Genomic DNA, 13,556 nt, shown 5'->3' with positions numbered 1-13,556 from the left:
ATATGAAAAAAAAATCATGAATCTAAAATCAAATACAAAGTCTTGGAAAGGGCCTCAAGTTAAGTTTGATGAAAAATTCACCACTAGGTGGAACCCATCCCCACTAATGAAGAAGGGGAGGGAAGAAAGATGTCCCAGATGAGAGGGACATAACATTTGCCTAGTACAGAAACTCGACAATGCAGTATAATAACGATGATCTCATTTGGCTATTTTTACACCTACAAGGAACGAAGCTGTGGTCACACAGCTAGTAAAACTCCAGGCCCCTTAAATGTGGGGATGGTGTGGAAGATAAAGCTATACACAGGTAATTCACAAGCAAAACACCATGATGCACACTTTCCCAAATGTCTTATGATAATTGAGAGTAAACTACTCAACAAACTGATAAAACTCAATTCCAGTCCTGCAGTCCTCTTAGCTGTTAAGAATCTGGCGACAGGAGGGGCGCCTGGGTGGCTCGGTCAGTTAAGCTTCCGCCTTTGGCTCAGGTCCCAGCCCCGCCTTGGGGCTCCCTGCTCCGCGGAGAGCCTGCTTCTCTCTCTCCCTCTGCCCTCCCCCCGCCCTACTCGTGCTCTATCTCAAGTAAATGAATAAATAAAAATCTTTTTTAAAAAAAGAGTAGAAAAATAACAACCCACTCAAAATTAATTTTTTAAAAAAATTTGGCGACTGGAGACTTTCCTAGCTGCCAAAGTTCTTCAGAGCCAGCCCTTAGTTTGGCAAACAGTGCACGGGCCAAGGAGCTCCTGAGAAGCAGAACTGGAGAAGTCTTCCCCCACATGAAGTGCAGGTTTTTCAGTATGTAAAGCAAGTTCCTGTGTGTTATTTTCGCTCTTGCTTTCAAAGGTAAGTCACTGACCTGGTGGGACAGGAGTCTGGCCCTCCCAGCTGAATCTGGTAGGCTACCCAAACCCCAGGCGGCGCTTAACATGCAGATGAGGCAGTCCGCCACTAGAGGATCTTTGAGCAGTTTCTAACTTTTCTTCACTGCCTCCGTTCTGCTGATTCGAGGACCGAAATCAAAAGGCAAAATGGTGGCCTCCTCTGGCGCTATCCTGCGAGCTTCTGGACTCGGCCGATGGGGCCACCTGCCAAGGTCTCCAAAGCTGTGGTCTGGTGGCCGGGTCTCTTGGGCCCCTGCCCGAAAGACAGCGACCTGGAGCCTGCAGCCCGCGGGCCGCTGCCGCTGGGACGAGCCCGTGCGCATCGCCGTGCGGGGCCTGGCGCCGGGACAGCCCGTCACACTGCGCGCCTCCCTGCGCGACGAGAAGGGCGTGCTCTTCCGGGCCCACGCGCGGTACCAAGCCGACGCCGACGGCCTCCTGGACCTGGAGCGCGCGCCCGCGCTGGGCGGCAGCTTCGTGGGGGTCGAGCCCATGGGGCTGCTGTGGGCCCTGGAGCCGGATAAGCCCCTGATGCGGCTAGTGAAGCGGGACGTGCAGACGCCCTTCGCCGTGGAGCTGGAGGTGCTCGACGGCCACGAGCCCGACGCCGGGCGTCTCCTGGGTCGGACGGTGCACGAGCGCGACTTCCTGGGGCCCGGGGTGCGGCGGGAGCCGGTGCGCGCGGGCCGGGTGCGCGCCACGCTCTTCCTGCCCCCAGGTGAGCGCCCTGCGTCCCAGGCTGACCTGCTTGCCTTTCTCTTGTCTCCTGCACTTCTGCCGACAGTAAGGAGGTAGCTCCCAACATTGTAGAGGTCTGTGGGGGCCTCAAAGTGGGCCCTGGTGGGAAGGTGGCTCTGCCTCTCCAAAACTGAGAGGTCGGTTGGAAGACAGCATAAGGAAAGGGAAAAGACAGTTTTAAGTGAAAACAAAGACATTTATAAGGTAGTTCCAAGTCTTTTTTTTTTTTTAAGCTTTTATTTATTTATCTGAGAGAAGAGCACAGAGGGAGACTGAGAGGGAGAAGCCGACTCGCGGCTGAGCAGAGTCCATTGTGGGGCTCCATCCCAGGACCTTGAGATCGTGACCTGAGCCTAAAGCAGATGCCTAACCGACTGAACCACCCAGGCAGCCCAATAGTTCCAAGTCTTTAATGATTATTTTTAAAAATATTTTATTTTTAAGTAATCTCTACACCCATGGTGGGGCTCAAACTCACAACCCCCAGATCAAGAGTCCCATGCTCTACCGACAGAGCCAGCCCCTTTAATGATTTTTTAAATGATATGTTTAAAAATATATGGGGCACCTGGGTGGCTCAGTCCTTAAGCGTCTGCCTTCGGCTCAGGGCGTGGTCCCGGGGTCCTGGGATTGAGCCCCGTCTTGGGCTACTCTGCGGGGAGCCTGCTTCTTCCTCTCCCACTCCTCTGCTTGTGTTCCCCCTCTCGCTGGCTATCTCTCTCTCAGTCAAATAAATAAATAAAAATCTTTAAAAACTATATATGTATATATATATAGAGAGAGAGAGAGAGCAAAATATAGCAACTTTGCTTCTAACTCTCACAGTATATTAAGGTTTAGGAAAATTAGCATGAAGGGGGAGGCTGGGTGGCTCAGTGGGTAGGGCATGGCTGTCTTTGGCTCAGGTGGTGATCCCAGGCTCCCTGCTCAGTGGGAAGTCTCTGCTACTCTCTCTACTCTCTCTCTTTCCCTCTCTCACCCTGCCCCTCCCCCCACTCATGTGCTCTTTCTCTCTCAAATAAATAAATAAAATCTTTTAAAACAACAAAACCCAAAAACAGTTTTATTCATTCAGCAGTTGAAGAACGGGTTTCCAGGCTGGGTTTCAAGTCTTTGGAGATGATGATTAAAGTCACTACAAACTTGCATACGTGTTTTTGTGAGAACACAAATTTTCATTTCTCTTGGGTGAATACCTAGGAATGAGATTGCTAAATCACATGGTAAGTGCGTGTTTAACTTTGTAAGACATTGCCCAGCTGTTTTCCAAAGTGGCTGTATCATTTTGCATTTCCACCAGCAGTGTATGAGCGTTCCACTTGTTCTACCTGTTCTCAGGCATTTGACATTGTCAGCTTTAGGGGGCGGGGGGGGGGGTAGTGGTAATGATTTTGCTCTTTTCATTGTCTGCTTGTAAATTATTTTTAATTACAAAAGTAAGGCATGCTTTTTGTAAAGAATCTGTGGGGCTTTGAGGCTCTGGGTATAGGGGAAATGTGCATTGAGCCTATGCCACTGTCTGGATCTTTGAAAACCAGAGATCTTCTAGCATTTCTGATTGTCAATAGAAAACTTTGACATCACCAAGTAGGCAACACAGGGCTTTTGACCCCACTGCAGAGAGTTTCGGGAATAGTTCAGTTTTGTGTTTTGTTTCTTCCAAAGAACCGGGGCCCTTTCCTGGGATTGTGGACATTTACGGAATTGGAAGTGGCCTTCTGGAACATCGAGCTAGTCTACTGGCTGGCAAGGGTTTTGCTGTGATGGCTCTGGCTTATCATAACTATGAAGACCTCCCCAACGGCCTGGAGATCCTCCACCTGGAGTACTTCGAAGAAGCTGTGAAATACCTGCTGGGTCACCCTCAGGTTGGAACTTCTCTAGGTTTTATGATTTATGTATCAGTGTCTTCATAACTGCTCTTAATTTTCACAAAATGTGACAAATTCACCACAGCCACTCCCAGTCCCCCACACATACTACCATTTAGAGTCACTTCTCATAGACCGTTTCTATGCAGTTTTATGTTATCGTATTTCCTGCTAGCAAAGATGTTCTTAGTTGGTTTGGAATTTTAAATCCCCGTACTTTACAGTATATCATAATAAGCCCAAACATATTTGAGAACCCTGGCTTTGATACAGGAAGTAGAGGGAAAGGGGACAGGAAACACTATCTCCAGAAGGCCCTAGGTTAAATGTGCATAACAACCCTCTCTTCCTTGTGGCCCCTCCGAGAGCACAGTGTTAAGTATTCAAGAAGAACTGGGCAGGGGCACCTGGGTGGCACAGCGGTTAAGCGACTACCTTCGGCTCGGGGCGTGATCCCGGCGATCTGGGATCGAGCCCCACATCAGGCTCTTCTGCTATGAGCCTGCTTCTTCCTCTCCCACTCCCACTGCTTGTGCTCCCTCTCTCGCTGGCTGTCTCTATCTCTGTCAAATAAAAATAAATAAAATCTTTAAAAAAAAAAAAAAAGAACTGGGCCGCCAAAGAACCTAGGTACTAGGAAGTGTTTTGAGAGTTACAGGCGCAGGATATCAGAGGATCAGGTGATAAACCTTGCTTATTTTACAATTCAGAGCTCAGTGGATGGGAAGCTTTGGAACTCTTAAAAAGGTGATAGTGTGCAGTGGCACCAGCATGAGATGTGGATAGATAAGAGTTAAATGTGTTTTGATTTCACCAATTGCCAGCTAGCCCCATGACCTTGCTGCCTCTCTTTCCTCCTCTAAAAATTTGGGATGATAATATATCATTTAATTTCCTAGTACTTTTCCTCTGGGGGGAATAAATGGTTGAAACCAGTCAGGGGTGCTGTTGTAGAAGCCATAAGGAGAAAAAGACTGCTGTTGAGAGGTGACTCGGAGGGCCATTTATAATAGATGTTGGTAACTGTGACAAGAGCAGTCCTTGTGGGATAGTGCAGACCCAAACTACCTTGAGGGGATGGGGTAGAGAAGGGAAGACAAAAAGAACAACTCAAGACAATTGATCCCCACAAATTTTGCTTTGAAAGAGAGTAGAAAACTAGGGCAGAGTGTATGTGAGGTCGAGGGTTTGTTATGAAAATAGAGCATTAAATACGCCCATGGGAATGGGCCAGTAGAGAGGAAAGTGATGAGGAAGGAGAGAGATGATGTAATTGCAGGAGCAAGTCCTGGAGAATGAGAGTGAAGGAGATTTCCAAGTGTAGGCAGCAGGGGCACCTTTGATAAGCACAGAGGTACTTGGGAAACCCAAGGGAAGGCAGAGAGCTTGAGCTCCTGTGGAACTAACTAGATCCTGCAGGGTCAAAAGAGGCGGAGTTCCTACTGGAGAGCTGTGCATTGAGCCTATGCCACTGGTGTGAAGAGCTGACACTGAAAGAGAACAGGGTTAAAGGTTAAGAGGCTTGAGGTTGTAGGAGAGGTGTGACATGGTCTTTTGGGTAAGTGGAAAGCAAACATAAGTGAATGTGGCAGGATGGATGGGAAACATGGATGCTGAGAAGCCAGAGTTGTATATCCGCCACACGGTTGCTGAAGTCACCAAGAATGATGATGGAGAAATTGTAGGAAGGAAGATAGGAGGAATACCTGAATACCCCAAGATTGCAAAACTTGGCAAATGGTAGAGCCCAGATTCAGGCTCAGTTTAACCTATTTTCCAATTCTAGGCACTGCTCATCACATTGCACTGTTCATGGCCTCATTCTCCTTCCTCCTCTGTCCTTTTCTCAGGTAAAGGGTCCAGGAGTCGGGCTGCTTGGCAGTTCCAAAGGAGGCGAGCTCTGCCTGTCCATGGCCTCGTTCCTGAAGGGCATCACCGCCGCTGTCATAATCAATGGCTCTGTGGCCAATGTCGGGGGAGCCTTACACTACAAAGATGAGACCTTGCCCCCTGTAGGCTTTGACCTAAATCGAGTAAGGCTGACCAAAGATGGGTTGGCAGACATTTTGGATGTCCTGAACAGCCCTTTGGAAGGAGCAGACCAGAAGAGTTTCATTCCTGTGGAAAGGGCTGAGAGTGCCTTCCTGTTCCTTGTAGGTCAGGATGACCACAACTGGAAGAGTGAATTCTATGCTAATGAGGCCTCTAAGCGCTTACAGGCCCATGGTAGGGAGATGCCCCAGATCATCTGTTACCCTGGGGCAGGGCACTACCTTGAGCCTCCTTACTTTCCATTTTGCCNNNTACACATCTTGGTGGGTGGTCCTGTCATCTGGGGAGGGGAGCCCAGGGCTCATGCCATGGCCCAGGTGGACACTTGGAAGCAGCTCCAGACTTTCTTCCACAAACACTTGGTGGGGAAAAGTTAGGGGGACTCTCCTGAAAATTTAACCCACTATTTGAAGGTTAGGAGGTGAAACTAATATATGCTAAGCAGCAAAAGTTAAAGACAGTTCACCAGATGTATTATTAAAACACTTTTATTCCTTTCTCTTTAAATGACATCACCATTAAAAATAGTCTCCATATGGGACACCTGGGTGGCTCAGTCAGTTGAGCGTCTGCCTTCCGCTTACATCGTGATCCCAGGGTTCTGGGATTGAGTCCCACATGGGGCTCCTTGCTCAGCGGGGAGCATGCTTCTCCCTCTGCCTGCTGCTCCCCCTGTTTGTGCTCTCTCTCTCTTTCTCTCTCTCACAAATAAACAGAAAAAAAAATCTTTAAAAAAAACATAGTCTCCATACAAATTATGTCAGGAATGAAAAGAGAGCCGTAAGTATAAGCAACTTTTATTAAAGGTTAAATATTGGAACATTACAGGTGAAGATGCCGTCTCCTTTCAGTGTTCTCACCATTGTCACTACTGTCAGGGAGCAAGAATTACTGTGCTGTCATAGGTCTTTCCAGCTGGACTAAGAATCAGATTGACAAGAGACAGATTAACAGGAGAAAATCAATTCTGATAGCATACGCACAGGAAATCCACACAAACATGGAATTCCAAAGACACTCAGGCAAAACGAGGTATGTACGTCATCCTGAACTAAGGAGAAAAGATTAGGGGTCTAGGACTTCGAAGGGAAGGAATGCAATTCACAGGGCAATAAGAAGAGCAGATGTTTGATAATTAGATGTTTGCCCTACCATACAGATGGGTCACTCAGATACAGCTTATCTCTCTTAATAACCCTTATTCTGGGAAAGACCCTCAGTTTAGATTCTTCCATGTAATTAAGGGAAGGGCAGAAGTTTCTCTTGAGCCCGCAGGGTCTCACTTGCCTTCAACTCAAAATAATCCAGCCAAAGTGGCCCATCAATCCCTAGGCTACCATCATCCTAATAAATAAAATAATCTTTGTGATGATTTTCATGTGTGTCCTTTCACAGATTCTGCTTTAACATGCATATATATAGCAATTAAAAAAAGGTGTTTTGTTGTGTAAATGTTATTTTAAAAATAATGATTTTACAAAACAAGTAAGTGGTGGAAAGAGGCAGCTTTTACTTCACACAAACCTGATGCCACAGCAACACAGTGGTTTTAGTCCAGGAAGGAGACCAGCTGGGGAAGGAAATATGCTTCCAGGGCACCAATGTTATGCCAGTCATTTAATCCTCACAACTCTGGGAGGCAAGTGAAAGAATATGTGCAAACACAGCTCTTGTTCATAACCTTTTTTTTTTTTTTTTAAGATTTTATTTATTTGACAGAGAGCACACTAGTGGGGGAGGGGCAGAGGCAGAGGCAGAGGGAGAAGCTGACTCCCCGGCTAAGCAGGGAGCCCCACCCAGGACTCAATTCCAGGGCCCCAGGATCATGACCTGAGGCCAAGGCAGACCCTTAAGACTGAGACACGCAGGCAGGCGCCCCGTTCACAACATTTTAAAGCAAATGTAATCTGCTAGAGTCAGTGATTGCTGTTAACAGTTGTTGAGCCAAAGAAAGATGACCGTGATGCCAATCTAAAGCTCTTCTCCCTAACAATGAAAATTCAGATATTTGCATGTTGGGCATTATACACTAGCAAGGTTGTTTCTCATACTTAATTAGGAAGGCTTAGAAATTGATGGTTACATCCATGGGCCCTAAGATAAACTTCCAGAGCAGAGATGTCTTCAAGAAAATATTTACAAATAACATTTGGAAACATTTTACAATTATAGAAAAAGAACAGGAAGATTATTAAGATGTAAACATGGCGACTGGATCTTTTTGTTTTTTAAGATTTTATTTGTTTGAGACAGATATACAGAGAGAGAGAGAGAGCATGAGCAGGGGGAAGGGCAGAGGGAGAGGGAGAAGCAGACTCCCAACTTGAGCTGGGAGCTGGACATGGGGCTCGATCCCAGGACCCAGTGATCATGACCCGAGCAGAAGGCAGACAACCATCTGAGCCAGCCAGGCGCCCCTGGATCTTTTTTCTTAACATGGATTATGACTTATATTATTTATATTTCCCTTCCTCTCCTGTTTTATCATGGAATTTTCTAAATCGGGACATTATGGAGTTTCCTGCCTCAGATTCAGACAGCACCTAAATAAATAGCGTGTTGTCTGGAAAAAAAGCTCTTAAGTAAGGTGCTAATTAGAGAGTTGTGGTCTCTGGCTCTGCCAAGCCAGGACTAAACCAGAAGAAAACTGAGAGCCAGAAGAAACAAAAACGTATGAAACAGTCGAAGATTATTTGTTTGTTTTTACATGAAGAAAATGTGGTGCTTATAGTTTCTAGTCTCCACTCACCTGGGTGGGCTCAGGGATGCCTCCCCACCCCTGGCCAAGAAGGGAATAGTGGTTGGGGGGCTTCCTCTCTGTGTACTGCTGATTGTGCTTTCTGCATGCTTTCCTCAGCACATGGGCAAGAAAAACCAGACTGGTTTAACTATAATCCCCAAGGTAATTTCTTCACCGTTTATCATGCTGGAACACTTGGTGTCCTCAACGATTCTAGAGCAGGTTCCTGAGAGAGCCTCAGGACAGACACAAAAATGTTAAGAGCATGGATGACCATGTCCCTTGTAGACTGGGCCTTGCAGCAGACACAGGGAGGAGAGGAGCCCCTCCTTTAATTCTCCCCCCTTTTTAAAAGATTTTATTTATTTATTCCACAGAGAAAGAGAAAGCCAGCGAGAGAGGGAACACAAGCAGGGGGAGTGGGAGAGGAAGAAGCAGGTTCCCAGCGGAGGAGCCCAATGTGGGGCTGGGTCCCAGGACTCCGGGATCACGCCCTGAGCCAAAGGCAGACGCCCAACAACTGAGGCACCCAGGCGCCCCTCCTTTAATCCCTTCTGAACTAAGATGGATGTAGAAACAAGTGGGGGAAATACCATTTCACTGTAGAGGTAAAACAGAATAAAAGTGCCATAGGGACAGTATTATATAAGGATGGGACAAACCACACCTAACTTGGTGGAGAGGTGGGGAGGACTTAAAGAGAAGTGGCATTTCAGAAGGGACTTGAACTACAGGTAGGATTTAAAATTGGTTTATGGCTTTTTCTTTTTTAAGGAAATGTATGTTTATTGTAGAAATTTAGAAAATACTGAAAATTCTAAAGAAGTCAAAAGGCAGGCAGCTCTACTTAGTTACTCGCTACCAGAGTGTACAGTATGGAAAGGGGGACAGGGAGTACCTCTATAATGAAGAAGCATAACAAACACTACCTTAGCCAGGTAAACATCAGGGATAAATTGTGTTGATACCACATAACCTTGGTATGACCGGTGTGTTGCAAGTGGCACTTCTCCTCTGCAGTCTTCCACCCAAGAACCCATAACCCTAGTTTCATCATGAGAAAAGCTTCAAGCAAGCCCAAATTAAGGGACGTTCTGCAAAATACCTAACCACAATACTCACAACTGTCAAGGTCATGAACAACAGAAAGTCTGAAAAACTGTCACAGCCAAGAAGAGCCTAAGGAGACAGACGAAATGTAATAAGGTACCTAGATGGGATACTGGAACAGAAAAAGGACATTAGGGAAAAACTAAGGAGATACGGATAGAACATGGAGTTTAGTTCATACGAATGTATCAGTATTGGCTCATTAGTTGTGACGAATATGCCATATTAATATAGGATACTAGCAAAAGGGGAACGTGGGTGCTGGGTATACGAGAAACTCTGTTATTTTTCAACTTTTCTGTAAATTTAAAATGCTTTAAAATAAACTTTAAGTATTCAAAAAATAAAACACAATTAAATGTCCTTCCAGATTTTTTTCTATATATGTACATGTACTCATATTTTAACCATGTGTATAGATTTTTATCCTGCTTTCCTCTGACCTAACATCATACACTGAGCATGATACCAAAACTTCTGAATGTTGACAATATTTCATAATCTATAATTACTTAAGAGGTTTTCTATTTTGGGACATCCAGGTTTTAAAAACAAGTTAGCTGGGCGGCGCCTGGGTAGCGCAGTTGTTAAGCATCCGCCTTCCGCTCAGGGCGTGATCCCGGCGTTCCAGGATCGAGTCCCACATCGGGCTCCTCCACTGGGAGCCTGCTGCTTCCTCTCCCACTCCCCTGCTGTGTTCCCTCTCTCGCTGGCTGTCTCTCTGTCACATAAATAAATAAAATCTTTAAAAAAAAAAAAAACAAGTTAGCTGTAATGATTAGTGTTGTGATGATTACCTTTGTAAATTCATTTCTAGATCTCAGACCATTTCCTCGGGATGTAGAAGACTTCCCTGTTAAGACAGAGTAAGGCTGGGAATATAAGTTTTTCCTTTAAGGATAATGAATAGGTTCTGTAGAGTTTAAAAGAAGATTCTAGTTCAGCAGGTTTATAGTTTTAAGGAAAAACAAGTTGCAAACTTAATTTATTTCCTAGCATCTCTGTATAGAAGCTATTGGTCACTACTTGACTAACATTTTGCTTTTATTTTATGTTTGTATGTATGTATGTATGTATGTATGTATGTATTTGACAGAGAGAAGGAGAGAGAGAGAGTGCACAAGCAGGGGGAACAGCAGGCAAAGGGAGAGGGAGAGGCAGGCTCTCCATGGAGCAGGGAGCCCAATGCAGGGCTTGATCCTGGACCCTGGGATCATGACCCAAGCCGAAGGGAGATGCTTAACGACTGAGCCACCCAAATGCCCTTAATTGTTTTTTATTAAAGATTTTATTTAAGAGAGAGAGAGCATGAGCGGGGAAAGAAGCAGAGGGAGGAGCGAGAGAGACAAGCAGACTCCCTGACAAGCAGAGAGCCTGACCTGGGGCCTGATCCCAGGACCCTGAAACCACGACCTGAGCCAAAGTCAGATGTTTAACTGACCCAAGAACCCGTTTTTGTTTTCTTTAAAGATTTATTTATTTTAGAGAGAGAGAGAAAGAGAGTACACGTGCGTGTGTGTGAGCCTGAGTGGAGGGAGGGTTTAGAGGCAAAGAATCTTAAAACAGGCTCCCAGCTGCGTGTGGAGACTGACATGGGGCTCGACTCCATGACCCATGAGATCATGACCTGAACCGAAACCAAGAGTCTGAGGCTTAACTAACTGAGCCACCCAGGCACCCCACATTTTCCTTTTAAAAGGAGAAGAATTTAGGGGGTGCCTGGGTGGCTCAGTCCATTAAGCATCCAACTCCTGATCTCACCTTAGGTCTTGATCTCAGGGTCGTGAATTAAAGTCCACTGTCGGGCTCCACACTGCACATGGAGCTTACTTAAAATGTGTGTGTGTGTGTGTGTGTGTGTGTGTGTGTGTGTGTATGCCAATTCTTTTCTTTCTTTTTTTTTTTTAAGATTTTTATTTACTTGAGATAGGGAGACCCCATTGGGGGTGGGGCAGAGGCAGAGGGAGAAGCAGACCACCCACTGAGCAGGGAGCCTGATGTGGGGCTCAATTCCAGGACCCTGGGATCATGACCCGAGCTGAAGGCAGCCACTTAACCGCCTGAGCCACCCAGGTGCCCCATGCCAATTGTTTTCTTAAATCATACATACAATGCATATTGTGTTTGTTTAATCAATATCTCTGACAATCAATGGTACCTTGTAAACCTTGACATAGTTTTATGGAGTCTCAGTGCCAAATTCTACAATCCTCGATAAAACTTCTTTTAAATTTCTGTAAAGTGAAGATTTTTCTCTGTGAGAACTAGCCCAAGTCTTAGTTGTAGAAATCAGTTCTTGGTGAGGGGAAGATGGCAGACTAGGAAGATCCTGAGATCGCTCCGTCCCATGCTTACAACTAGGTGTCACCCACATCCAAGTCACTGAACCAGAGAGCCATGGAAACCCTGGCAGAACAAACTCCACAACTAAATATAGAGAAGAAGCTGTATCCAAAAGGTTAGGAGTGCCACAAAGGCAGAGGGAGGCTGCCTGCAGCAGGGAAGGAGCTGGGTGTGTAGAGGGGGCAGAGACACAGGCCCTTGCACCGATCCCCATAACGTTTGGCTTTGAGAAACAGAGGGGCTGAATTCTTAGAGTTTGTTTAGTGAGTGGGACTTGGAGCCTGGAGTTTTAAAAGTCAGCTGACTCAGCACTTCCACCCAAGAGGGCAAGGGGTAGCTGGGCTGCTGCCCCTAGAGCGCAGCCTGTACAGAGAGGCAACACAAACACAGCAGATTATGCAATGCCAGGGAGCAAATGGGGGACAGGTGTATTCACGCTGATTTCCTAGCATGTTGGGGGCCCTGGAAAACGAGGAAGCTGGCAGGAACCATTTTCATGCCCCACCTCCAGCACAAACACAGGACCATCTGCGGGAGGCTGGGCTGCACAGAACTTGCTGCCTAACCTGCGAGCAGCGCACCACACACTCGCCCACTCCAAGCTTACCTCCTTGGCCCTGGACTCAAGACAAATTTTGTTAAAACTGTACACCAGTCCCGCCCAGCCACAGGGTGCACAGCTGCTGCCCTGAGCTGCCTCCAGTTGGTGTGGGGCACCCAGCCACCGCTGTGTGCTGTGCCCAGCTGCCACCCTGCGCCCCCAGCCAATCCTACACGCTACACCCAGCCAGGCCCCGTCACTGCCCAACTCAGAGCCCAGTCTCACTTCTGGCCACACACACGCCTGGGCCCTAGCCACAGCAGCGCTTCACAGCACTTCAAGGATCTTCCATAGGACTAGTGGCCCAGCACAAACGTTGCTACCACCTCCTCCCGCTCTCAAGTTCCCTGGTGGGCACGCCCCCTCCAGACTGGCCTGCCTGAGTCCCACCAACACTACACAGAGTAAGCACAGCTCCAAACAGGCAGAGAGTCAGGGCAGATGATTACACTGAAAGGAAAAGTGACTCAGACACAACAGCAGGGCAAAAGCAACACACAGAGGAGACTCTCCCGAAGTGGCAGGTTCTGCTGAACCGGGGACCCTGCCCTGCAGGGCACTCCAGGACCTCCTCTTCATAAAGTCACTACTTTCAAGAACAAAACACACAGCTGACTTTCTTAACGGAGAGAAACAGACACAGAGAGGCAGCAAAATGAGGACACAGAGATGTATCCCAAATGAAAGAACAGGACAAGGCCACGGCCAGAGATCTACGTGAAATGGACAGAAGTAACATGCCTGATAGAGAATTTAAAGCAATGATCATAAGGATACTCACTGGACTTGAGAAAAGAGTGGAAGACATGAGTGAGACCCTTAACACAGAGATAAGGCATAACAGAGCAGAGATAAAGGTCTCAATAAGCAAAATGAGAAACACAATTGGAATGAACAGCAGGATGGAAGAAGCAAAGGAACAAATTAGTGACCTAAGGAGACAGAGTAATGCAAAGTAACCAGGCTGAACAAAAGAGAGAAAAAAGAATTATGCAAAAGGAGAATAGACTTAGGGAACTCAGTGACTCCATCAAACATAGTAACATTCGTATTATAGGAGTCTCAGAAGAAGAGAGAGGAAAGAGGGCAGAAAACGTATTTGAAGAAATAATGGCTGAAAACCTCCCTAATCTGGGGAAGGAAACAGATATCCAGAAACAGAAGGCACAGAGAACTCCCATCAAAATCAACAAAAGCAGACCCACACCAAG

General features: G+C 46.6%; 1 protein-coding gene across 1 annotated transcript; it reads left to right on the top strand.

Moving 5' to 3' along the window:
* The first annotated feature begins 830 nt into the window (after positions 1 to 830).
* On the top strand, positions 831 to 6,923 carry LOC103674212 (acyl-coenzyme A thioesterase 1). Its single transcript, XM_040641677.1, has 3 exons — positions 831 to 1,608; positions 3,294 to 3,496; positions 5,350 to 6,923. Exons 1-3 carry the CDS (start codon positions 1,038 to 1,040, stop codon positions 5,926 to 5,928), a joined length of 1,353 nt encoding a protein of 450 aa, XP_040497611.1. The 5' UTR covers positions 831 to 1,037; the 3' UTR covers positions 5,929 to 6,923.
* Positions 6,924 to 13,556: the final 6,633 nt, after the last annotated feature.

Source organism: Ursus maritimus, unplaced genomic scaffold (genome assembly GCF_017311325.1).
Source record: "Ursus maritimus isolate PB19 unplaced genomic scaffold, ASM1731132v1 scaffold_25, whole genome shotgun sequence".
NCBI lineage: Eukaryota > Metazoa > Chordata > Mammalia > Carnivora > Ursidae > Ursus > Ursus maritimus.
The sequence above is the reverse complement of the archived record's forward strand: the minus strand, read 5'-3'. Positions and strand labels throughout refer to the sequence as shown.